This window comes from Perna viridis, chromosome 1 (genome assembly GCF_037379345.1).
Source record: "Perna viridis isolate PV_CMFRI_1.1 ecotype Kerala chromosome 1, ASM3737934v1, whole genome shotgun sequence".
Lineage (NCBI taxonomy): Eukaryota > Metazoa > Mollusca > Bivalvia > Mytilida > Mytilidae > Perna > Perna viridis.
In genome coordinates, this window is record NC_142445.1 from 24,946,457 (window position 1) to 24,971,352 (window position 24,896).

Sequence of the window (24,896 nt, forward strand, 5' to 3'; positions counted from 1 at the left end):
TTAGGTATCCATAAAGTTTTTTCACAGTACTTGACAAAGTCATTGGAATGTTTGTATTCAGCAATTTACATCAATCTCATGTAAGCATCAAAGAAACATGGGCAGATTTCATTCTGTTTCAAATGGAAGCTTGATAGGCTTTTGTGAAATTGAATATGGTACAAACATATCACAGATTTCAAGAGTAATATACCTTTCCTAGGTCTACCTCCTTAAGAAAGGTACAAGGGTTAGTTTTTGGGTTAAACGAAATGAAAACAAAGTTATACCAATGGTTGTCAGATGTTAAGACCTTTAGATAATAAATGATGATAGGGATTACCCTTTATTTTAAAAGGTCTTTGCCTGGGCGAAACATGGGCAAGTAAAATGTCATTTTAAGTAGTAATGTTAAAATAAGAATTACAGTAGGTTACCTTAAACTTTACAGAGAGATTACTATTCAAAAGCACTTCGCTGTGTGAAATGCACAATTTTTGGGTTATAAAAATATGATACAGATAAGGATATGACAGGTTAATCACACAGACAACCATGTTCTTTTTGATGTCCTTACTCATATTTAGACTCATCATATGTATTTATACTTAGCCCACATTTTAAGCCTCTTAAAATTATGATCTATTGCAGGAAACTATAAATGTTAAAATTTTATTTGAAACCCATAAAATTTTTACTCCTTGACTTGTGTGGAATTAAGTGCTAAACTTGCTCACTGTAAATGTAAAGATAATATATTTTTATAATGTTATCCCTAAGATAGCTAGTTTTTAATGGCCAATTACACATCTTTGTACATGGTTTGGAATGGAGTAATGTCCTACTTATTTTAGAGAGTTTAATTTTTATTGTTTTTCAATTGAACTTTTACTTTTACCATTCCAATTATATGGGATCACAAAAAAAATTGAGTCTTTTTTTTTTAAATTAAAATAAAGAGGGTCACTTTTGTTAATATGCCTTTATTCTATCTTCATATTTTATTAACATGAACATAAAGGGTGTGTACTGTCATTGAACTCTTTCACAAATACTATCAAAGGCATATAGATTTACAGATTTTTTGGTAGTTTCTACAAATTTTGAGTTCTAATTAAGCTCCATTGATAGCACCTCTCACCATAGTACTTATGGTAAAAAAAAACCACCAGAATTTCAGTATTTATGGATCATTTTCATAATAAAATACCAAAAGTTTCTTTGAGACAATAACACCTAGTCGATTTGACATATTACATTGTGGATATGTTCAGATAAAATGATGGAAGGCTGTCAATACTTCAATATGATAGATATATTGATTTCACTCTTCAGTTATCATAAAATATGATTTAACCACTTGTGAAAAAGAACTGAAGGAGAGAAGTTTGCCATTGATCTTTTTATCTTTTGACTGTTCAAGTGTTTTTATTTATCTTTAACGTTTACAAGTTGTATCTCAATCTAGTACTAATTATGCTGTACATATATTTGCCTAGTGTAAATGTGACGTTTCTTGGCTCTTGGTTGAATTTTTTTTTTTTGTTTTCAAAGGGATGTAGAAAAGTAAATCACTAAAATTGACTTTTTGCACTCATATTGTACTCTTGACAAGTAATTTACAACTTAAAAAAAACTTGAGATTCCCAAGATTTTGACTTTTAACATAAAAAAATTGGCAAAAATTGGCTAAATGTTTGCTTCCAGTATATGTATGTGTTTTGTTGCTATGTTGATGTATTGGAAACAAATTTTAGATAAATTCTATTAGAAATTGGACAGACTATGAGTGTGTCAATTTTTTAAGCACTATGAATTTTGCACAGATATTCCTATTAATGTTAGTTATGGCAAATATATTGTATTCAGGAATTCAAGTTAATGGTTTTCTGAGGCCCGGAACCCTCATTTTCCAACTCAAGGCCTTTGGGATTTCATTCACTTAGGTCAAAGACCTTTGTAAGTATTCACTGTTACTTTGAGGACTTGGTTTTTCTCAAGTGGACCATTTATCTGAAACTTTGCAGAGTCCAGCACCATCCACTTTTGAATTATTTTGGACCCCCTGTGTATTAGTTTCCCAACTTGATAGTCTTCAGTATTTTTGAAATATTGGAATACAGTACATTGTACATAGCTTCAGTAAATGGAATAAATATCTAAATATTTTTTTCCTTTCTCAAGACCATCTAATGGAGGAAAGTACTGCATTGGTCGAAGAACAAGATACAGATCCTGTAACTTCAAGGTAATATCTTCTATACCATTGTATGCTTGTCTGTATGTCTGTCTGTCTGTCTGTCTGTCTTTCCCTTCATATACCTGGTAAGCACAACTCCTTTGAAATATCAGGATTTTGATAAAAATTAATATAAAGATTTGGCATCATATACTGATGTGAATGAAACAATATAATTATTGCTGGATGTTTGCAAAAGAAAATAATCCAAACTAAGGGTCTTCATGATGCAATTCATAGTATCTCTCTCAGGAAGCTCACTTATAATTCTTGTTTTGAAATGACTCTGATACAAATAACAAAAAATATGACAATTATGATAATACAAATGTACGAATATAAAATGATGATAAACAATAAAGTTTGAAACAGAAATACAGCAACCAGAACTAGAAGCATTCTGTCTTTCAAAATCACTTGGCAAGGGCAAGGCTGTATTGAGTTTTCCATATTAGACACAGAACATTATACCCAGAAGTATTATAGTAATTTAAAAAAAAAAGAGAATGGCAAGCCAGATTCAGTTTTAATAATGCCAAGAAGAAGATGGTCTTAAATCATGAAGAACAATATTACATTTCAGCTGTCTTAAGAATGGCTTATATCCAGATTGTTGATATTTTAAACTAGTTTAATCTGTGAAAGATGAGACTAATTTGTTGGAATAGTTTCAGATTTTGTCATACTTTGCATTTTTCTTAATTTATAATTAGAGGTAAAGAATTTTTCTCTCTTTCATAATGCTATTAATAACCCTCAAACATGGTAATTTCTGTCTTTTCTTTGAAGTAAGTAGATTATTGTTCCATTCCATCATCTCAAAGCCTTTGCTTTGCTGGATTTTACACAGTAAAACCTGTATAATACATCTCTTTGACAGGAATTTCAAGTTTAATTAGTGTTCAGTTTATGTTTTAAAAGTAGCTGAAATGAAACTTACTTTTTGCCATGATATATGGCTTAAGTACAGGTTGACATAAGAACCATGCAAATAAAAAAGTAATTGAAAATTTTGTCAATATCTTTGAAGTTACTTTATGATGAAAAGACTGGTAGAAATTGTTTCTTGATGTTGGAAATGTGATGAAAACATAGTTGAAGGAGTTTAGTTTAGTAGATTGAAAAATATTTCTGACCAATATTTTATCAGCTTGAATCACTTACAACTAGTCAACTTAAGTCTGCACTTCACATCCTCTTTTATCAATTTTATTGTTTCTGGAATATGTAGAGTGCCATACTAGTAAAGAAAATTGACTAAGATGTGGAATCTTTGTCATTTGCATGATTTTTAGATAAATTTGTACTTAAAATACTGAAATGGTAATAAAAAAACTTAAATATACTTAAGTTGCTCAAGTTGTTTTGTTTTGATAGTTATGAACTGGTTTTCAGGACTTTCTTGAAGCTTTTTTTCTGAAACTGAGAAAATGAATTCAGACCAGCTGTAGATTGTCTTCATACACAATTTATTAAAATCTTAACCATAAAATTACATTTTTCATCAAACAATTAATTTCTTCTTTTGTTTTGACAGAACTGCCCAGCTGGTTCTCAAGACTTTAGAGAGATGCAGTGTGCTGCTTTTAACAACTCTGCCAAAATACAAGGCTTGCCTCCTGCTGTACACTGGGTTCCTAAGTACTCAGGAAGTATGTAGTAATTCACAGTACTTAAAGCCATTAATTTATTTGTTCTCAGGCCAATTTTCATAAAAATCAGTGAGGGAAGGATTTATTTCTACTTTCCATAATAAATCCTGACAAGGGTGATTTTGGATTGTTCATAGACATAATAATGAAGAAGATGTTTTTTTTTGTATATATTTGAAATTGATATTGACATAAAATTAGGTAATTATAGGCATCATGAAAGGACTGTAGGGAGGACCCGAAAACAAAGAATGTTTTTAGTTGGTCTTATTGTTACATGGACTGATTCAATTTTCAAAATATACATTTAATACTTGTATATGTGAATGCATGGACATTTTGGTATCTTTCCATCATTTTGCGCAAATAAAACCTTAGGTATTATGTATTTATTTCTGGCCAGCAAAAAGAATTTCTTGCTATGCTGTGTATGTAGTAAGAATGATTTTGAAAGATAAATAATTGCCTATGAATTCAACAAACTTTACAGTAGTAATTCAATTTTGATGCATATTTATTAACTGAAGATAAATTAGATTATTCAAATTAAGTAATTTATACACATCTTATCAAATTATGTTCATTTCTAAAATGGCTATAGGTAAATGCATGTTGCAGAATTTTAAAGCTGTGATGAACTTTTACTCAGATTCTTCCTTTTATTCAACAGTTAGATTAAAGTGATGAACTATTACTCAAATTCTTCCTTTTATTCAACAGTTAGATTAAAGGATTCCTGTAAGCTATTTTGTCAGGCCTCTCATAACAGTGCTTACTACCAGCTGAAAGATAAAGTCATTGATGGTACCAAGTGTAGGCCTGATTCCTATGATATTTGTATCAATGGAAAATGTATGGTGAGTCTTTTTATGCAAAATCTGATGCAGATCAAGTTTTAGAAGAATCTACAATGCTGCTACTCTGGTTTCTCAACAGACAAGTGCAGTTGTATAGGGGATTTATTGTTACAAGTAAATTTCACCTTGAATGCCATTCACCTTAGGTTTCCTGCATATATACACCGATTCCATTGAATTGATTCAAGTCTCAGTGTGTTATTTTATATGTTTAGTTTATGAATTGACCATGATGAGATGCTTCAACCTAGGTGATTCTGTGTTTACCATACTTTCAAAAAATGTGTTGTAGACATGTAATATTGTGCTATAAATTTTCTGAACATTGTTAGTTTTATTGTTGCTCTTACATTAAATTACACCTCATTCTTTTGTCGTGCCATATTCTCATGTCACTTCAGTGTCAGACATACTAAATGATGTCACTTTGCTCAAGAGATCCTACTTGAGGATACAATAAAATCTAACCTTTGTATGATATAAAAGTTCACTGCCAGTCTGCTATGTATAGGTTGGATTTTGTAAAACGATTGATTTTATAAGAGTTATCTGCCCTTTAATGGTCTCATTTCCATGTACTGGTGTTTTTTATCAGCATGTCTGAATAATTTACCACGGTTTCCTATTTACAGAAAGCTGGCTGTGACAATCGTCTCGGATCTCATCTTAAAGTGGACAGATGTGGTATATGTGGTGGCGACAACTCGACATGTGAGACAAAAAGAATAGCGAATTCATTTAATCGCGTTGTCTATGGTTATAATATTGTACATCGATTCCCTGTTGGTGCCAGGAATATCAAAGTCAAACAAATTGGTCATCTGAATATGAAGGAGGATGAAACATATCTAGGTATTTTTTATGATAAGATTTTTTTTTTTGAAGTAAAGACAATAAGGTTGCGAAGTTTTTTATAGCCCATACAATGATGATGTTTAGGGGATGGAGCTTCCCTTGATTTAATGACAGTCACCTGACACACTTCCTTACATAGCTTACTGGACCATTGAGAAGGAAATTTAAACTTTCTATCAGACACAGAGTGGACTGGAAAGGAGATAGGTATCATTTCCACTTTACTCCATCCTTACTTTCCTCTGATATATACAATACAGATTCAAATAACAGTTTAAATCATCTTGTCAGTTGTCTAGTTGACTACCAAAGGCAATAGCCATTTAATCAAGGGAAGACAATCTCTATTCTATTTCTAAACATTATCATTTTATGTGCTGTAAGATTTCTGCTATCCTTCAGATATTACTCAATAGTTTGAAATGTACCAATTGATGTATTTGCAGGATTCAAAAGGAGGATTTAAAAAAAAATATTTAACATTTTTCCTGTAAGAAGATTCATATTTAAAAAAAAAATCCATGTGTTTTTTGTTTAACTTTCAGCCCTACAGAATTCTACTGGAGAATTTATACTGAATGGGAAGAAAGTAGTAGACAGTGCAGCAACCAAAATCAAAGCGGCAGGGACCATTATAGAATACAGTGGTTCTGATACAGTCATAGAGAAAATCAATGCCTCTGGACCAATCAAAGAACCACTTACATTACTGGTACTTTATGCATATTTGTCTTTGAAATATAACTCTAATATGGAAAAAAAACCATGATTTACTTATCACATACATCAATCAGGTCTTGTCAGGACACTTCAATTTATAATATTTTCAAAATGTTTAGTGTTCTATTTTATTTAATAACTAAGAATAATGTTTCTTGAAATGTTAAAGAAACAAGTCATATGATGCACCTTAAAAAACCTTTTTGAAATTAATTTCTGATAACAGTGAAGGCTGTTTTTTAACACTGAACTTGTAACTGGTGGGAGCATTGATCTATTCTGTCTAACCAATGCAATGTTAAAATATATGCTATATTCCTATACTGAAATGATTAATTTCAATTTATGTAATATCATTATACTCTGGATCTAAGCCTTCCACCAACTTTTTTTCACTTTACAGGTGCTGTCTGTTGGTAAACTAAACCCTCCCAATGTGGACTACTCCTATGTTATCTCAGTTGATACCAAGTTTCTGTACAGATATCAAGAAATGTGGACTGACTGTAGTAGAGCCTGCAATGGTAAGTACTGTTGATAAATGTTGGTAATGTTCTTTAAGGCTATCACTAATTTTATGGTGTGTCCAAATTAGAAGTAGAGCCGTAGACACTTATATACCGGACCACTGGTTCTTTTGTTCCCAATTACTTTTCTAGAAAATAAATCAATGAAATGACTTGTCCCTGTATTTTTTTTCAAACAACAGATTACAGATTCAGTACAAGCTTATATATATAACAGGAGATATGGCCCTTACTGTTTTTAATTCATTTCCTTTCTGGTTATTATCATGGCAATACTACAAGCTTTGACAGTGTAAAATATTTAGATACAGGGCCAAAGAACCCAAATTTAGGTCATGGGCTTATATTCAAAAAGACTATGATATGGAGTATCTTTGTACCACCATGTTGTGGGTTGAATATGGATGTTCTCATTGACAGCTAAAAAGATGGGTTTGTTCATCCCAGATACTTTACGGTGACCTCAACTTGAAATTAAAGTTATGTTCATGTATCATTTTATTATAATAGTATGGTATGGTAGATAAGGAATATATATATATATCTATTTAATATATTTTCCTATGATAAGGTTAATGTGTGGTTATTCCAAATGTCAATAGGCAAATCATTAATTTGAACCTTATTAGCTAAGCAATACAATATGTAGACTTGAGAGATCTTTTGAGGAATTTCTACCCAGGAATTGTTACAAAACCTGGCCCATATTTCAACTGGCTTAGTACTATCAATTAAAATAGCAAAGGTGTTAAGGTGATAAAAATTACTCTGTCAATGTGTTTTTAACATGCTCGTGCAGGGCAGAAATCATTTAATTTTCAATTTATTAAGATTAGCATACAATTAAGACGCAGTGCTTCAAAGTTTTCTTTGTGATTTTCATTGGATATTTATTATAGACTTTTAGAAGATGCATTAACATTTGGCATTTAACATTTATAATATTGTTTAAACAGAATATTATCACATTAAATGTATTACTCCTATTGATAAAAGAATTTCATTTATTATTTTATCTCATATTTTATGATTTAGAACTTACCTCTTTTTCCCCAATACTTAATAACTGATGAATTTTTGAATGTGTTGTCTGACCCTTTAAATCATTTTTCACTTGAGATCCACCTTTAAATCTTAATCTGTCAGCAATTTTAACATGTATACAGATATAAGAAAAGTTTCAATTTTAAATTCCTTTAAAAGTGGACTTTGAACCTAACATATAGTTCCATATTTTTTTCTCTGTTGACATAGTTTTGGTATAATATTGTATATATCAATTGAAGTTTTGGGTATAATATTGTATATATAAACCAAAGTTTTGAGTATAATATTTTATGTCTAAAGCAACATGTCTCTCCTGTGTCCATATAACTTATGCACATAACCACATATAATTCCTCTAAACCCTTCAATGGATTTTGATGAAATTTAATATGATGTTAAAGAATTACAGTAGGGATATCCTTTTGTTAGTCTTCTTTCAGTTCTGATTGTTTTGAAGACTTATTTTCACTGGATCTGAAACTGTCTTGGAAAAGATATGTTTCCTAACATTATTGGTGACAGCATATCTATATTCAAAAGTTAATGTTGAAAGTTCAAAGTTGATTGTGTACGTTTCAGGAAGAAGAACACGACCAGCTGTATGTGTAAGTGAAGGGCAAAGTAGAAGGATTGTAGCTGATAGTAAATGTGATAGGTTAAAGATTCCTAAACCACCAACTCAGATCAGGAGATGCAACAATCACTGCTCTCTCAGGTTAGTATTTGAATAGAAAACTAGATAAGTAACATTGACATTAAATTAAAAGCTTTTTCACTTGATGCCTCAATGTACTGCATTCATGCTTGCTATTTACCAGGAAATTTTTGTACATTTTTTTTTTCTTTTTTCGAATCAATCTACTTTTGTGTTGTCTTAAATTTGCAGACATTCATTTAATTGTACAATATATTCTATGAAGCGAATATAAAAATACTGCATGAATTTCCTTGTTTACCATAATTGTATTCTGAATCTTAAACTGAAAACTAAACTGCACTTGAATTCTGTATGTGTACCACAGAACATTTCCGTAGGTGGTTTATCAGTCATGTTCAATCAGTTACATTTTGAAGCAATTAATATGTATTATCACTTCATTTATTTTTTTTTCTTTTGCTCCCAAAATAGCCAGAAGTCATAGTGGTGAAATTATAAAAAAAAGAATATTTTTTTTTAGGTGGAAAGTTGAGGAAGAAGAATGTTCAGCTAGCTGTGGGGAAGGTGTGGCCAAACAGAATGTGTACTGTGTAAAATCCACATACTATACACATACACATGTAGACCTGAAAGAATGTGACCACCTTGGTCCAAGACCTGGTGATATGGTGACATGTATTGGAAGGTGTGATCCAACTCACTGGGACTATTCTGCTTGGTCTGAGGTTGGTGTTTTAATCAGATCACCTATATTTTCCAAAGCATCTTCGTTTCTAACTTTTAATGCACAAAAGTTTTTGTCATAACTTAGTATATTTAAGTTTAGGAATAGCAAAATACACCAATATACTAGAGTGGGACTTCATTTCAATTTTAAACAAAAAGTCCTACAAAAAATTAACTCTTACACATTTATCTTTGTAAAAGTAGACTTTATCTTCTGTCTAGGATTAAAAAGTATCTAAAGTTAGAAGCAAGGAAACTGCTTTACTCAGGATATATTATTCCACTAATTGACTGTTGTAGTTCCATTTGGGGCAATTGTACAAAAGAAAATTTACAATGTGTACTTATACTATAAAAGAGGGCAGCTAGGCTTATACTTGATGCTTACATCATATTTAGCTGATAAAAATAAAATTTGTTTCTGTTGTAAATCCATACCATTCTAGAAATGCCATAAACAGTGCTCTTTTAATTATTAAACCTAAGATAGATCTATTCAGACATACTTTTGTTTACTCTGGCCTATCTCATTGGAATACCCTCCCACATGAAATAAGTAGTGTAAAAGGAATGAGTCTTTTTACACAGAAATTAAAAATCTTCCTAATGGAGCAACAGGCAAAAGAATAATCCAACTGTAATTACATGTACTATAATGTACAATAATAACTTTGTTGGCATGCATGTATGTACTATTTACTTATACTCATTTGTGGCATTGAAATTAACCTTATATTTTTGTGTTTGTGTGAGGGCCTTAGAGAAGATTAGTTGTAAACTAACTGTGTAACCCTCTTGAAATAAAGTATTTTTATTATTATTATTATTATTATTATTATTATTATTATTACATGTCAAATTATTTCTGTATCAGATAGAAAACAATGAGAGAGATTAAGACATGTATATATCTTTAAATAATAAAAAAAACATCCTTGGCACTCAGCTGCATTGCATTCGAAAGTGTGATCTTGGTTTGATAATTTCTAGCAGATAAATTGATAATAATGTTAAGTAGTTATTTTAACCACCTCATTCTTTTTCAGTGCTCTAAAAGTTGTGATGGAGGTATACAAACTAGAAGAGCATGGTGTACCAACGTCAGTAGGAGGAAACTCCAAGACAAGGATTGTGTCGCCTCTAATAAAGTCGTCACTAAAATCTGTAATGAGGGACCATGTGCTGTGTGGAGGACATTCTCTTGGTCTGGTGTAAGTACCAGTATACTTTAATTACTTGTGTATATATTTTTGCACTTTGACTCACTAATGAGGTTTTGTGTCTGTGTGTCTGTTTGTTTTATTCTAATCACTTTTTAGATTTAGGTTTGATTTTAAGTTTGTTTTTTTTAATGAAGATTAGTTCAGATCATATCATAGTAGAATTTTGCACATCAATACATCATGGCATATATTTTTTGTTTTGAAATATAGAACATTATGTAGTGTTGGCTGGAAAGTGGTGAATTGAGGTGTGTCAATGTCTTGTAGTTGTAGAGCAGTTTTCATGGTTAAATAAATTTGACTTTGTTAAATGTTGTCATTTGTGGTAAAAATATGAAGAACTAATATAATGATTTAGAGAAATTTGTGTATCATGTGAAGTTTGTTACACAATAACTGTTCATCGATAAGTCCAAGAACTATTAGATCTTTATTGACCTGTCATGGTTTACCTAAATCATGAGAAGATTTGATGTCCAGGGTGTGAAATTAGTTTTTTTATGACATAGTCATTTAGTAACATTTTTGTTAAAATGATGCATGTATTAAGTTATAAGTCATAAGATGTCAACATTAAACCTTCCTTATAAATATGCAGCAAAACCAGTGTTATCAGAATTGTGAGAGTAATGGAAACCTCTAAAGCAATCATCTTTAGAAATCTTTCGTATCTTTTTCATTGCTGTTTGAATTATGTTATAAATCTGTTTCAGTGTTCTGTAACATGTGGTGCTGGTATGAGACACAGAGATGTCCACTGCTACCAGAGGGAGAAGAAGATAGACAAGGCTTTCTGTAACCATCGGAGAATGCCCACCACCAGTGAACCATGTAATCTTGGTACCTGTCCTGTATGGAAAACTGGACCCTGGGGACCAGTAAGTAATTTTTCAATCTAGGGTGTTTTTGAAATCTAATAATTTGTAGGAGTAGACAGGGGGTATTAGTACTATACACCTGTCTAAACTGAACCCCTCTTGTTCTTTTCAAGCAAGTGTCCCATTTATTTAGGTTCAAAATGCATTGAAACAGATATGAAGGAACTTAAGAAGATGCCTGGTTTACACAGGTTACCAGTTTATCCAGGGTTTGATTTAGACAGATTTCACTGTAGTTCCCACTTACCTCCCCTTTGTAACATGGAAAACAAAAATCTTAAGAAAATCCCACTTAAGTTTTCATTCCCCCTTAATTCCTGGTTTCTTGCTACTTTACTCCTGCTTTCTGAACCCTTGCAAACCATCCCTTGTAAGTCATTAAATTTAGTGATAACCATTGATATGTTTTATGGGAAAAAAGACTTTCTGTTCCAATTTTCTATTTGTTAATTCAAATTAAGGACGAATTTAAATATTATATGGTTAAATCTTTTCTTTTGCTAGGCAAATCATTCACATTCAAAGGAGAAAAAATTATCATTTGTATGCACAGAAACAACTGCACTTCATTTCAAAGTTTATTCAATTTTAATGAAGTTTAATCAAACCAGCAAAGCACTTGCAAGAGTAAAAGAACAAAAAAAGATAACACTCATACATTCTTCGGTAGAAATAGAATTGAAGTGTTAAATGAAAAGCAAGATGTAAATCAAAATTTGAAACTTCCATAGTTTACATAAAAATCAGCAATGTATACCATTACATGTGCATGTCAGTTTTAATTATTTCTTGCCTTATTTTGATGAAATTAGGATAGTATCTAGACTGTTGTTATGTAACTTGTTGACTTTAAACTCCTACGCTTTGGTACCTTGATTTAGTTATCGAATTAGTATTGTTTGTTTTCTAAGAATCGGGTTAATGTTCTCAGGTGTTATGGTGCAGGTATATCTCATCAATGAATTTTACAAAGATGATTTATCACAATAAATTGTAGGGACAGTCAAACTTGTTTATGAACATTTCCCATATGATAAAGAAAGACTTATGTACACGCAAATTTGTACAAGAAACATGCAATTATAGAAAACAATCCTATAAAATGAAATTTTCATCAACTTTAAAGTACTGTAAACATATTAATTTTTGCGGTTGCTAATTTTCACAGATTCTGTCAAGTGAACATATTCGCAGGTTTTAATTTTTGCAATTTAAAACATGATAAGTGTTATATAGTGTTATAAATCTTTTCACAAATATTATTTTTTGCACCATGAAAATAGAGAAAATTAGCACTTCACAGAAATTAGTTCTTTTATAGTAACCTAAAATCTTTCAGTGAGTCCAGTTAATGATGAAATGCCTGTAACATTTGTATCTTAATTTGCGAATGAAATGAAATTAATCTAATCCATGATAATAATAAATAATCAGTCTGTTTCTTTTTTCTTTCCTAACCTTCTTCATTCCATTTATTTGTTCTCATTTTTCTGTAATATGACATTCTGGATACATTAATTTTATTTGACAGTTGAAAAAACAATATAGACTTTTCACTCTCTGCATGATATTTAGGATGACTGGTACTTAAAATTGGTGATGTATAACACTAGGTTCAATTTTTGTAAATATTGCTTCAGTTAAAAAAAAAAAAAAAAAAAAAAGAAACAAAAAGCAAGTTAACCACTTGCTGTAGAGTGATACTGCTGTAGCAGGTATATGCTTTGGATAATTCTGTCTGGTTGAAATAGAATTTTCTGTTTCTTAGTTTTAGGTTGATGTTATTTTTTTTTATAAATCACTGTTTGAACCCACCATGGTCATTAATCGTTTTTTTTTTTTTTTTTAATTTTTTTTTTTAAAGAATCTAGTTTTCCTTGTCTTCTGCAAAGGTATTGAAAACTTCTACATTACATTTTCATGACTGCAATTTTATTATGAAAAAGAAACAGTCATACGAAAACAAAGAAGTCACACAACAATGGTTATTTGTCAGATTTTCAAAGCTTTGCCATAGCTAGAAATCTACGTTCTTATTTTCTTTGCTGATAAATAACCCATCTGTCAAACTTTCTGTAATTTGTTGCTGGTTTTTTTGTTCTTATTCTCATCAGTCATAGGTTTCCGTGATTTGTCGTGATTTGTTGCACTTGATGTAGAGTTATTGATATCTATTGACATTCCCAGTCATGAAGTCTTATTTGTAGATTTCTTTACATCTATGAATGAATTATTCTATATCAAAAATACCCACCAATACATTATCTGTGCTACATGCTTTGGCAGTGTTATTGTCTAATTCTATTCCTTTTACTTTCTAAATAGTGCCCTTATCCATCACTGTAATGTATAGTTAAATGAAATTTTCCCTGTGATTTATTTCGCCTTAGGTGTTCTTTTAATTGTTCAAGATCCTTTGTAATTCTTTGTTTTCATTTTGAAAGGATCATTATCATTATTCAGAATGTTGTCCCATAACAACCTTTTTTGACATTTCAAAGTGCAGTATTACTATGTTTTATTTCATACTTATCACTGAATAATAACAATAAAACAAAGTTTGTAGAATATAAGTAATTTTTATTTTCTACAACTTTTTACTCCACCTTTCATTATCAAAGCATATTTTACTTTGAAAAGGTATAAAAAGTAAGAAAAAATGACAGCATTATTTATTAGTGTGATGAAAAAAAAATAGTTAGTGGAATCAGAACAAAGAAAAGATGATTTTATGTACAAAACTAAAGGATAAAGAGAAGTTGATTGCACATAAATATATTGAATGCCAATAGCCATTTACTACACAAAGGCAGTATGGAGAAATTTGCTAATAAAATATCAACCCTAAATTTGAGATATTGTCACATGATGGTCTTTGCATTAATCATGATTAAAATTCTTGTAGTGGCTTGAGGTGGAGCTAGGGTCTGGTAAAAAGCCACATAAAGAAGTCACACTGCATTTTCAAAATTTAGTAAATGTAAAAAAAATGATAATGGATTATGCAGAGTGTTAAAAAACCTTAATATGATTTGGAGTTAAAATTCTCTAAGGATTTTCTTTGCTTATGATTAATATGAATTTTTGAACAACATGTATGTCACAACAGCAAGAAGCTCATTAGATAAAAGCTAGAATTTTTTTTCACATATAAAATTTACTTAGAAATTAAGTAATTTACCACTCTCTATATTATAATAATTGGGCTTACTCTAAACAATGGGATAGGAGTTTGTACTGGTTGAATTGTTTGATATTTTGACTTTTGACTCTCTGAAATAGAACAGTACTTTGACAGTAACAAATTTGGTTAACATGATGTAAATAGGATTTTAATAGAAAGTGTAAATCAAAACTAATTAAATTAAAAACAGTCATACATGCTATAAAAGTCAACCAATGCTTAGAATGAATAATTACTTTTAGAAAGGTAAGTAGAAATGCTCCCTAGTTAGTAGAATTTAAAGACTGTAAATTAAATTTTGAAATGTAGGTCATGCAGGGTTAACTATCTAAATTATATGATGTGGTTTTTGTGATTTGTTTTAACTAATTACAAATTCAGTAGTTAGTCACCACATGTCAGTTCATGTTATTGTTTTGATCCAGGTTTACAGTGCTCATGCGCTTTGATCTATTTAAAAAATCGTGGTAAACCAGTCTTGGTTTAACTGTTACAGTTTTAAGAAATGTTGTTACACTTGAATATAGTAACGTATTAAAGTTACAATATTTTATACTCTTTACAGCACATACAATAAAGATGTTCAGGGGATAGAGTTGGTCTTTCCTTGTTTAAATGAGTTACCTGATGGTTACCATAACTGGACTTTCAAGGAGATTTAAACTTTCAATCAATTTATATGTATGAAGGTATTTTTTATCTACATCTAATAAGAAGTTAAAATCTCCTTCCCAGCTGTCCCGTTAACTTTTTCCCGAGTTAAGTATCTAAAGCATTCCATCAGGTGATTGTCATGTATTTAACAGAAGGCCAACTCTATCTCCTGAACATCATCATTGAATGCGCTGTCATTGTACTGGAAGTTTAAGGGGTATGAAATGGTGTTTTTTGTGGTATGTATGATACTTCAGTCTCAGAGATTCAAATATCATTGTATGAAATACAGAATGTTGATAGGAAATAAAATAGTTCTATATGAGAATGCTGATTATACAGTTTTAATTATTTTCTCTGTAATAAAGAAAAAAAAAACAGAAAAGAATGTGTTTACATATGACCAAGCTGGCAGTTTGACATTGAAGTGATGCATTTTAACAAATACGATTATTTTGTATTCTCTTTTAGGTATAAATTTATGTTACTTTTATGCTAAATTAGTATAAACTGTTGTCATAAATTACTCTGTTTTTAGTATTTTTTGCTATAAGAGGATCATATTTGCACCTTTTATATTATGTTTGATCATTTTAACGTCTGATAAATGAATTATTTTCGGCCTTTCCTCAATTTTTCATTTTTTGGCATTAATTATGTGATGGACCAAAAAATTTACACTGACTCATTTATTAAGTAAATTCTAAAACATGAATTATTCATTTCATAATAATTGGCAATTTATTATTTTTTTATGATTCTTCTGTAATGAATTTATTATTCTTTTAATTTTATCAAAGGAATTCATAACAGAAAGTTCATTCTTTTAGTGTTGAAAAGATACATAAAAATAATTTGTTCATCCTCCACCCTACAATAAAATAAATTACTTTGTCTACAATATATGATGGCAAAGTTCTAGACCTCTTTTATAAAAAAAAAATTTGAAAGTTGTTAAATGTTTTTTTTTTCTGTTATGATATGGGCGTCATTGTAGTCAGGCCAAGTTTAACGCATAACAGTACTGTAAGTGTCTACACCCCTTACATAAATGCTATAAGTTTGGAGATTGAGTTGAAAAAAGAATCAAAAGATCTTTCCAGCCTCTTTGTTTTCTTTTAAAAGGGTTTTACATATTTTCATATGTTTATTTACTGCAATGAAAGGAAAGCACAAATACTACAATGGTCTTATTATAAGTATTAAGCCATTGCCTTTGAACAACACTCCACCTAGAAATCTGCTTTCTGAAATATTAATTTTTTTAATAAATATTTTTCAGTGTTCAGTAACATGTGGATTAGGTGTATCAAAACAGGATGTGTACTGCCGATCATTACGTGATGAGATTCTGAAAAATGATTTTTGTGATCCATCCAGCAAACCCTATGGAGTAAAAGCATGTGACATGGGGGCATGTCCAACTACCACAACTACAAGCACAACAACAACACCAACAACTACAACAACAGCCACAACAACAACAACACAGACAACCACAACAACAACAACTACATCACCAAAACCAAACCTGGTACAACTTAATGTACATGTCAGTGCTCCAGTAAAGTGGAAATTTACTGATTGGTCTTCGGTAGGTATCATGAAGTGTGGTTGCTTAAATTGGCAGTCCTCAGTAGGTATCATGAAGTGTGGTTGGTTAAATTGGCAGTCCTTGGTAGGTAACTAGGTATCAGAAAGTTCGGTTGGTTAAATTTGCAGTCTTCGGTAGGTATCGTGGAGGGTAATCAGTAAAGCGGATGGTAAAACCTTTAGTCCTGTTTCAATACATGGTTTGGTTAATCAAGTTTTATACTCTCCATACCTCATTTGGCAATTGCGTGCTGCCTGTTTGTATTGCAGTATACCAGTAGCAATTAACAATAATGGAAGCAGGAGGTTTAGGGTACTATAAATATTGTTTAAGCTACCTTTTCCATCAAAAATGCCTGTACCAAGTCTGAATCATTGCCATTGTTTCATATTTTCCAGTTTTTGCCCTGATATTGCCATACGAAGAAATTTGTTTTATTTGTGGGTACCAGTTTTGGTTGATTGGAAATGTAAAACAAGTTCGTGGATTCCTTAATTTGTGGTTTTTAGGCTTAAAGTATACACATCAATTGAAATCTCCTTTTTGTTGGTAACCAAATTTCATGGTTTGGCTCACCCACAAAAACTACGAAAATTGGTACCCCACGAACAATAGTACTTTCACAGTATGTTATATTGACTTCTCGACACTTTATTATGGACTTTAGATTTTTAATGAAGTCAGCCATTGCTTTATAACTTTGAAAAGTCCAGGACTTTCCACTGATGAGAATAAATTTGAACCCCTGACTCAGTATGGGAGGTAGTGGTTACTTAGCTGACCTCCATGTTAAGGGTTAAACCTGGTTGTCTTCAAACAGGATTAATTGTTTGTTTTACGTTAAGCTCTATCAAAAGCTTATTTTAATTCATGACCAGAGAGATAAAGAGGTACCAAGGACAGATCAATATCAAACCAACAAGCAAAAAATGCCATGGCCTTCTTCAGCATCCGCGTTAAATACTAAAGGTTAATCGAAGAATCTTTAAAACCGGAAAACAACTCAAGGTCTCAAGCAACTGGTTACGATAGGTAATTTTTTTTTACATTTGACCTTGAAAAGATGAACTATGTAAGCCAAGCCAAAAACATGCAACCTAAGCATATTTAATGCATTATGTGAAATATGCACCTTGCATACATTTCACATAATGGATTTTCTAAAAAGCAATTTACATCATACATTTATCAGTAGGTTTTTCAAGGTCATATTGCTTTGGTATGGTTACATTTATCTGCCTGCGAAAATCATAAACAGTCCTTATTGATGAAAAATTATTACTGGGTTATAATCTGATGTATCTAAGGTTCCCCTGTAAGTTACAATAAATTGCATACTTCCATCTGTAGCTACTATTTATCAAATGCACATGTTATGAAATACGATCAAATATGAGATCATAAGTTACAATAATCGTCAATCAACAAAATGATGGGGAAAATTAAGAAGATGCCTTTCAAGTCTGAAACCACCTTGTTCTATAGTTTTGAGGCTGAAGGGAATAACTACCTATTTGTTTAGTCAAGGCCATGTGTTCAGAGAAAAGTTGATTGTACTAAAGTAACATACATTTCTAAAGTGCAACAAACGCTACCAACAGACTGGTCGATTTTAACTAAAGATAAACAGAACTCTGTGGATTCTGTAAAATCTGCCAAAATTAAATAATTTACAAATTTACAGTTTTGGCACAGAAGTTTGAATTGAAGTATTTCTGTTCATGATGTCTAGGTCTTGTTAAGCTATAGAAGTGGTTAGCTTTTGTTGGTTTTTTCTTTTTATTAGATATATTCTGCTCAGGTGAAGGCCTAAATTAAAGTTTTATAAATTCAGGGAAACTGAGTAAACAATTGCAAAAATTAGCAAAGTATTGATAACGGATTATTGGTTACTAGTAAAGGGCATAGAAAAAATGTTTCCAAGACCAAACTATTACTTTCCAAGAAACAACCAATTCATGCAGGATACAATGTTTAGGTCTTCAAAAAAAAAAAAAACGTTAAAATCTTCAGGACAACGTAGATTTAAAAAAAAAAGCTACATTTTTATTTAGTTTTAATGAATCTTTCATTGAATATTAGTATAATCAAAACACGGCAGTTATACATATAATCTTTGTTATCAATATAGCATCGTCTTTATTTATACTCTATGGCATTTTCAGTGGTACAAATTGGGCTTGGTAGAAAGTGTGATTTTTTAAAAATTATTTGCTCACCGACTCTTCATTTGAGTTCATAGCTTCTATGACATCAATATATTTCTAGAGCAATAATAATTGAGTTCAAATATGTGTTAAAAATGTAATTAATTAGTTGTGTCACTGAGGGTTTGGAGTGTTTTATTTGCATATTTTTAACATTTTTTGTGTGATTTTCGCAGATGTACAAAGCTATGACGACAATTGAGCACAATTAATGGTTTATGCTGCAGATAATTATCTAAGTGCTTGTTGTGTCTGGATGCATCAAAACATTGTCCAGTTACACAGTAACATGGAAAGTTTCCATATCACTGAAAACTAGGTCCCTGTTGAGAAAACACAGGCTTTTCTGTTTACTTTTCTTTTGATAGTTTTGTACCAGGTTTTCTCAATATTTTGGTATTTTTGATTATGTAATTCTTGTTTACTAAATATTTTCACTTCTTGATTAATATCTTTTGCTTACTTGTTATTGACACTTAAAGTGGAGCTTTCATCTAAGTTAAAAAAAAATGTTAGCATATCAACTTTTCATTACTAACTGGTAGTCTTTCATGTCTGCCTCTCTGTAATTGCTTTTCACTATTCAGTGCAAATAGGTCATTTTTTTGTCATATGAAACCTTTGAAAAACCTGCCAATAAATATACTGTTGTGTTTCAGTGTTCAGCAACTTGTGGTAAAGGGACTAGAACAAGACTGGTTTACTGTGAAAACATCAATGGCCAATCACAACCAAGGAATACCTGCAGCCATCTTGAAGAGCCTGCTTCCAAGGAAAACTGTAATGATAAGCCTTGTGGGGTCTGGAGATCAGGAGACTGGGGAGAGGTAATGCTTGTCATGAAAGTTTTATTCCTTGTCTGTCTGTCTGTACATCCAAGATCAGGTAATGCTTGTCTTATGTTCTGGACATAGATTGTCATTGTCTGTTGTCTGTAATCTTATCTTAAGCTCTAAACATCCATACAGATGATCCTTGTCTGTCTGCCTGTACACCTGAGATCTGGAGCCTGGGACATGCAGTGCTGAGACTTATGCTTTAGACGTCATTAAAGTTGGTCCTTGTCTGTCAGTCTGTACACTTGATTTAAGTTACAGTTGCATACAATTATGAGTGAAATTAATTTGAAAAAAATAACTACAACTCCAAGTCATTGGTTATTATGTTCTGTGCTCTAATGGACATGGTATAGTTGTCCTCTAACTGTTAGTCTCATTACACACCATTTGATGTTAAGTGAAAATTTTAAAAAATTAGGTAGCCTTGCATGCTAATTTTGAGTTACTTTTTAGAAACCTTTTGCTATAGTGAACATTTTTTCTCTCTAAAATTAGTGTTTTCCCTTAATGATGGACCTATTTTTTTTTTTAATATTTACAGCATATTTTACTCCCCTTTTCCAAAAATAATTTTCTTAAAATAGTTTTGCTGAATTGTATGTTTGAACAGTCTTTGAGAGAAACTAATTGCCATTGTTGCAGAATGTGTTCCCTTTGATCATACACCCATTTGATTGAAACAAATTGAGATAAAAGAAAATTCATTGATAAGTTTTCTTCATTATGAAAATTTCAAATGCTCTCCTCAATTTACCCTTGACTTTCTTGTTCAGACTGTGTTGAATTCAAAGATACAACTTGTAAGATTTCACAACTTCCTGCTGAGGAACAAGTTCCAATGTTCAGGTTACTGAAGATTTTAATTGGTTTTCATTTTAAAAAATCAGCCATCAATATAATGGAGTTCTAATAGTCTTATCTGGTGAAAAAAAAATGAAACAAACTTCATTGGAAAGTAACAATGAGATGATTGGTCATATCATGTTCATAGTATGTCTAGAGATCTAAAAAAGATGATAGATGAAAAACGTTAGATTTGATAGAAATGATTGCTTAAGATGCTTCAAATTATCACTGGTTTAGTGGGAGGGTCTTGAGTGCAGGCAGATTATTATCTCAGACTTGTATTGTCTGGCTGGGTAACTGTTCAAACTGGGAGATATTTTATAGACGATTTGTGAATCAAGATTTGGATTTCATCAGATTTGCTGCCAGGTTTCGAAATTGAAATCGTATTAAGAATAGATCTTGACATAAAAAGCTTCTGACTTGGAAATCCAAATTCAATTTACCGTTGAAGATTTAGAAGGATTTGCAATTAAAATGCACATGTCTTTGATCAAACTTTGCATCTCTTGAAGCAACTTAATTTCTATCAACTTGTCCAGAAATGAGATCAAATGTTTCATTTGTAATATTCCTCTATATTCATCATACATTCTGTCAATTTGGTTATTGCTCACTTGAGAAGTTGTGTAGAAGTAAAGTCTATAAGTCACATTTTTTATAGGCTTGTCCAGGGGTGGATCCAGTATTTTCTGATTAGAGGTGGTAATAGAATTAAAGGCTGAGTGAACTAAGATTTAAAAAAAAAAGGGGTTAAATTAGTAAAAAAATCGAGATTTCATACAAAATTTTAAGGGGAGCATGCCAGTTCCATCCCCTATGAATGTGCACTTTTTGTCAACATGCTTTATAGAAACTGTAAACATATTTTGATGTTAAAAAATTCTGTAAATTGGTCCAAATTGGTAGCAGAAAAGAATGATGTACAATGCTGTTTATTCTGTCCTCATCTGCTCCAAATTTTTTTCAAAGTAATACTTTGGTATCTTTATGAGCAAGATGTGTGCAGGGGGTGTGGTTTTTATTACGATAATCTCTTCTGATAATCCAAATCAAAAGAAGCTCACCTAATTCTGTATGATAAAAAACATTCTACTCGAAAAAGCTAGAAGTTCAGTTAAGTGTACACCTACCTATAGGAATAGCTTGATTATTTCTTAAATTTTAATCACGATAGGTAAACGGTAAATTCTTATCCTTGCAAAGGATTCACGATATATATGCCTATGCTTTGCTGTTTTAACCCAGAGGTTAAGGCTGAACAAAAATATCTAAGAAATTAAGGTGTTAGAATGAAAGTTGTGTGAAAAGGCAAATTCTAGATGATTTAGCAAATTTCTGTTTTTAAATGCAATGAATTCATAGATGCAGTGGGCAATCCAGGGGAGGGTTCTCATTTTGTTGCACACTTTGGGCAAAAACGAGCTAATAATAGCCTGGAACCCCCTTCCCCTTTCTTCTGGAACCCCTCTTTTTAAAATCTCCACTGTAGAGGATTCATAGATGGAGAAACTGGAAAATTTTCATGTGTTTCTATTTATTGCTATATTCATTGGAATCATTTTTGCCCATTCAAATTCAATTGTTTTTCATTGCATATGTATATGGATACATTGTTCAAGGCAAAAAAACTGTTAACTTTAAACATTAGCAAAGAATGAATTGCATACCTATTTCAAGGCCTGAAAAAAAGTCTTTAGCAAAGTAAACCAAAAGTAATTGTGATATCAAGATCTGATGATTTTTTACATTTTTTGTTATTACAAAATGTACTTGAGTAATAAGGTCTGACTTGTTAGCAAGATCCACCCATTTTCAAAATGCTTTTTTATTAGGTGGCCTCAATATTTTTACATAGTTATCTACTTTTTAAAGCATTAGGTTAAGTGCAGTGTTATTTCTTTAAAGCTTAAGGATGCTCATGATGAATTCATGTTAAATATAAAGAGGCCTTGTGATAAAAAGACTATCATCATGAAAGGGGGCCATAGATTAGATGGACCACAGGGCAAAATACATTATTATAATGAAATTTAAGCTCTTTTGTGAAAAGATAGCAATGTTTATACTGACTCCTTGTTTATTAAAAGTCTTGGGAATAGATCGGTATAAAGTTTCTCATTAGTAATCTTATTGTTTTAAATATGGTCTTTTAAATATTTTTTCATACATTTCACATAAATAGGGCAATGGATTATGAGAAATTTTGAAGTGATGTTTTATCATTATTGACTGTAGTAAGACATTAGTTTTCGAGAAATAAACACAACAGCTGCTCAATATTGAACTATTACATTGCAAAATCTGATAAATTTTGGAAAATACTTATCTAGCTATTATGCAAAAGATATTATGCATTCTTTTCTGATTGTTATATTTTAAAGACTGGGTCTCTGTCAGAAATTTTAGTAGAGGATCTGTAGTGTTTTGCTCAATGTGGAACCCTTTAACTGACTAATAGGTCTGAACATGAGGCTTTTATTTCATCACAGAGCTTTTGGAACTTTTGTAAAGAGGATGTGGTCTCCCTCCCTCAATAAAATACAACTTTCTTTTCGATTATATAGTTTCCTCACTGTTTTTTTTTTTTTATTTTTTTTTTTTATCCAGCGTACTTAGACATTGTTGACTCAGATATTTATTAACCATCTCGTTTATATCAAGCAATTCTTAAGGTCTTTTACAGTTCATAACAACATGTCTCTATTGCAGAGCTTTTCACACTTACATTTTTTTGCTACTTGAAGATCATTTTTATCTCAAAATTATGAATATAGATATTCCATGTTGATAGAGTTGTCTCATCAGTTTATTTTTACACAGCTTTCTTTGATATCAAGAGATTATATCGTGATAATTTGTAAATAAACAGCATCAATCGTGACATTTAAAAGATACACAGATCGTTGAAGTAATTTGTTTTCCCCTTTTCACCTGCTAAATAGTAAAATGTCTGGATTTTCATGAAACTTTGCCAGGCATGAAAAATCTCCCTACTACCATGCACTGTAGTATGCTGTTTGAAAGACATTTTATTCTCATCAGAACATAATGTTGCATGCAGTGGAATCATCTGTCATGATCTTAGCAAAAAAGAATATTGATGAAGTTTTACATTTTGACATTAATTTCACAATAATATGATCTTTTTTTTTGTGGAAGATTAGTTCTATTTCTAAGTTTCTCAAGCTAAAACTGATTGGGTTGGAAATGTATATCTCTACGAAATGGTCATTTTATTTTTCTGGGGACATTTTTCATTCCGGTTGGATTGTTGTCTCTTATAGCATATTCATTCTTGTTATATCTTTTTCTTTGTAGTGTACAATGACATGTGGGGAAGGAGAGGAGATACGTCAAGTTGCTTGCTTTCTCCCAGGTATACTGAGAGGAGAAGATTCAAAATGTGATCCTAATAACAAACCAGAATCTGTGAGGAAATGTCACCGTGCCGATTGTCCTGGTACAAGATACATTAGTGGTGGTGGAGCCAACTGGAGAACTGGACCTTGGTCTGGGGTATGTACAATTGAGAGGGGTATATATTGGAGAACTTTACCTTGGTCTGGGGTACATAGAATTAAGAGGAGTATATATTTGAGAACTAGACCTTGGTCTGAAGTACGTACAATTGAGAGGGTATATACTGGGGAACTGGACCTTGGTCTGGAGTACATACAGTTGAGTTCTTAGTCTGAAGTACGTACAATTGAGAGGGTATATACTGGGGAACTGGACCTTGGTCTGGAGTACATACAGTTGAGTTGGGTGTATACTGGAGAACTGGGCCTTGGTATAGGGTATGTACATTAGAGTTGGGCTAACTGGAGAATTGGACGTTGTTTGGGGGTATATATAGGATAACTGGGCCTTGGTATAGGGTATGTACATTAGAGTTGGGCTAACTGGAGGATTGGACGTTGTTTGGGGGTATATATAGGATAACTGGGCCTTGGTATAGGGTATGTACATTAGAGTTGGGCTAACTGGAGGATTGGACGTTGTTTGGGGGTATATATAGGATAACTGGGCCTTGGTATAGGGTATGTACATTAGAGTTGGGCTAACTGGAGGATTGGACGTTGTTTGGGGGTATATATAGGATAACTGGGCCTTGGTTTAGAGTATTTACACTAGAGTTGGGCTAACTGGAGGATTGGACGTTGTTTGGGGTATGTACACTAGAGTTGGGCTAACTGGAGGACTGGATG

At 31.6% G+C, this 24,896-nt stretch overlaps 1 protein-coding gene across 1 annotated transcript in view; it reads left to right on the top strand.

Moving 5' to 3' along the window:
• LOC148627930 (A disintegrin and metalloproteinase with thrombospondin motifs 9-like) overlaps positions 1-24,896 on the top strand; it is a 133,217-nt gene that overhangs the window by 80,808 nt on the left and 27,513 nt on the right. The window contains exons 13-25 of the mRNA XM_088581830.1: positions 2,164-2,227; positions 3,756-3,870; positions 4,591-4,727; positions 5,360-5,579; positions 6,128-6,294; positions 6,706-6,826; positions 8,456-8,591; positions 9,055-9,259; positions 10,307-10,471; positions 11,197-11,361; positions 16,482-16,793; positions 19,660-19,827; positions 24,007-24,204. Coding sequence (XP_088437956.1) covers positions 2,164-2,227; positions 3,756-3,870; positions 4,591-4,727; positions 5,360-5,579; positions 6,128-6,294; positions 6,706-6,826; positions 8,456-8,591; positions 9,055-9,259; positions 10,307-10,471; positions 11,197-11,361; positions 16,482-16,793; positions 19,660-19,827; positions 24,007-24,204 — 2,173 coding nt within the window. The remainder of the gene's footprint in view (positions 1-2,163; positions 2,228-3,755; positions 3,871-4,590; positions 4,728-5,359; positions 5,580-6,127; positions 6,295-6,705; positions 6,827-8,455; positions 8,592-9,054; positions 9,260-10,306; positions 10,472-11,196; positions 11,362-16,481; positions 16,794-19,659; positions 19,828-24,006; positions 24,205-24,896) is intronic.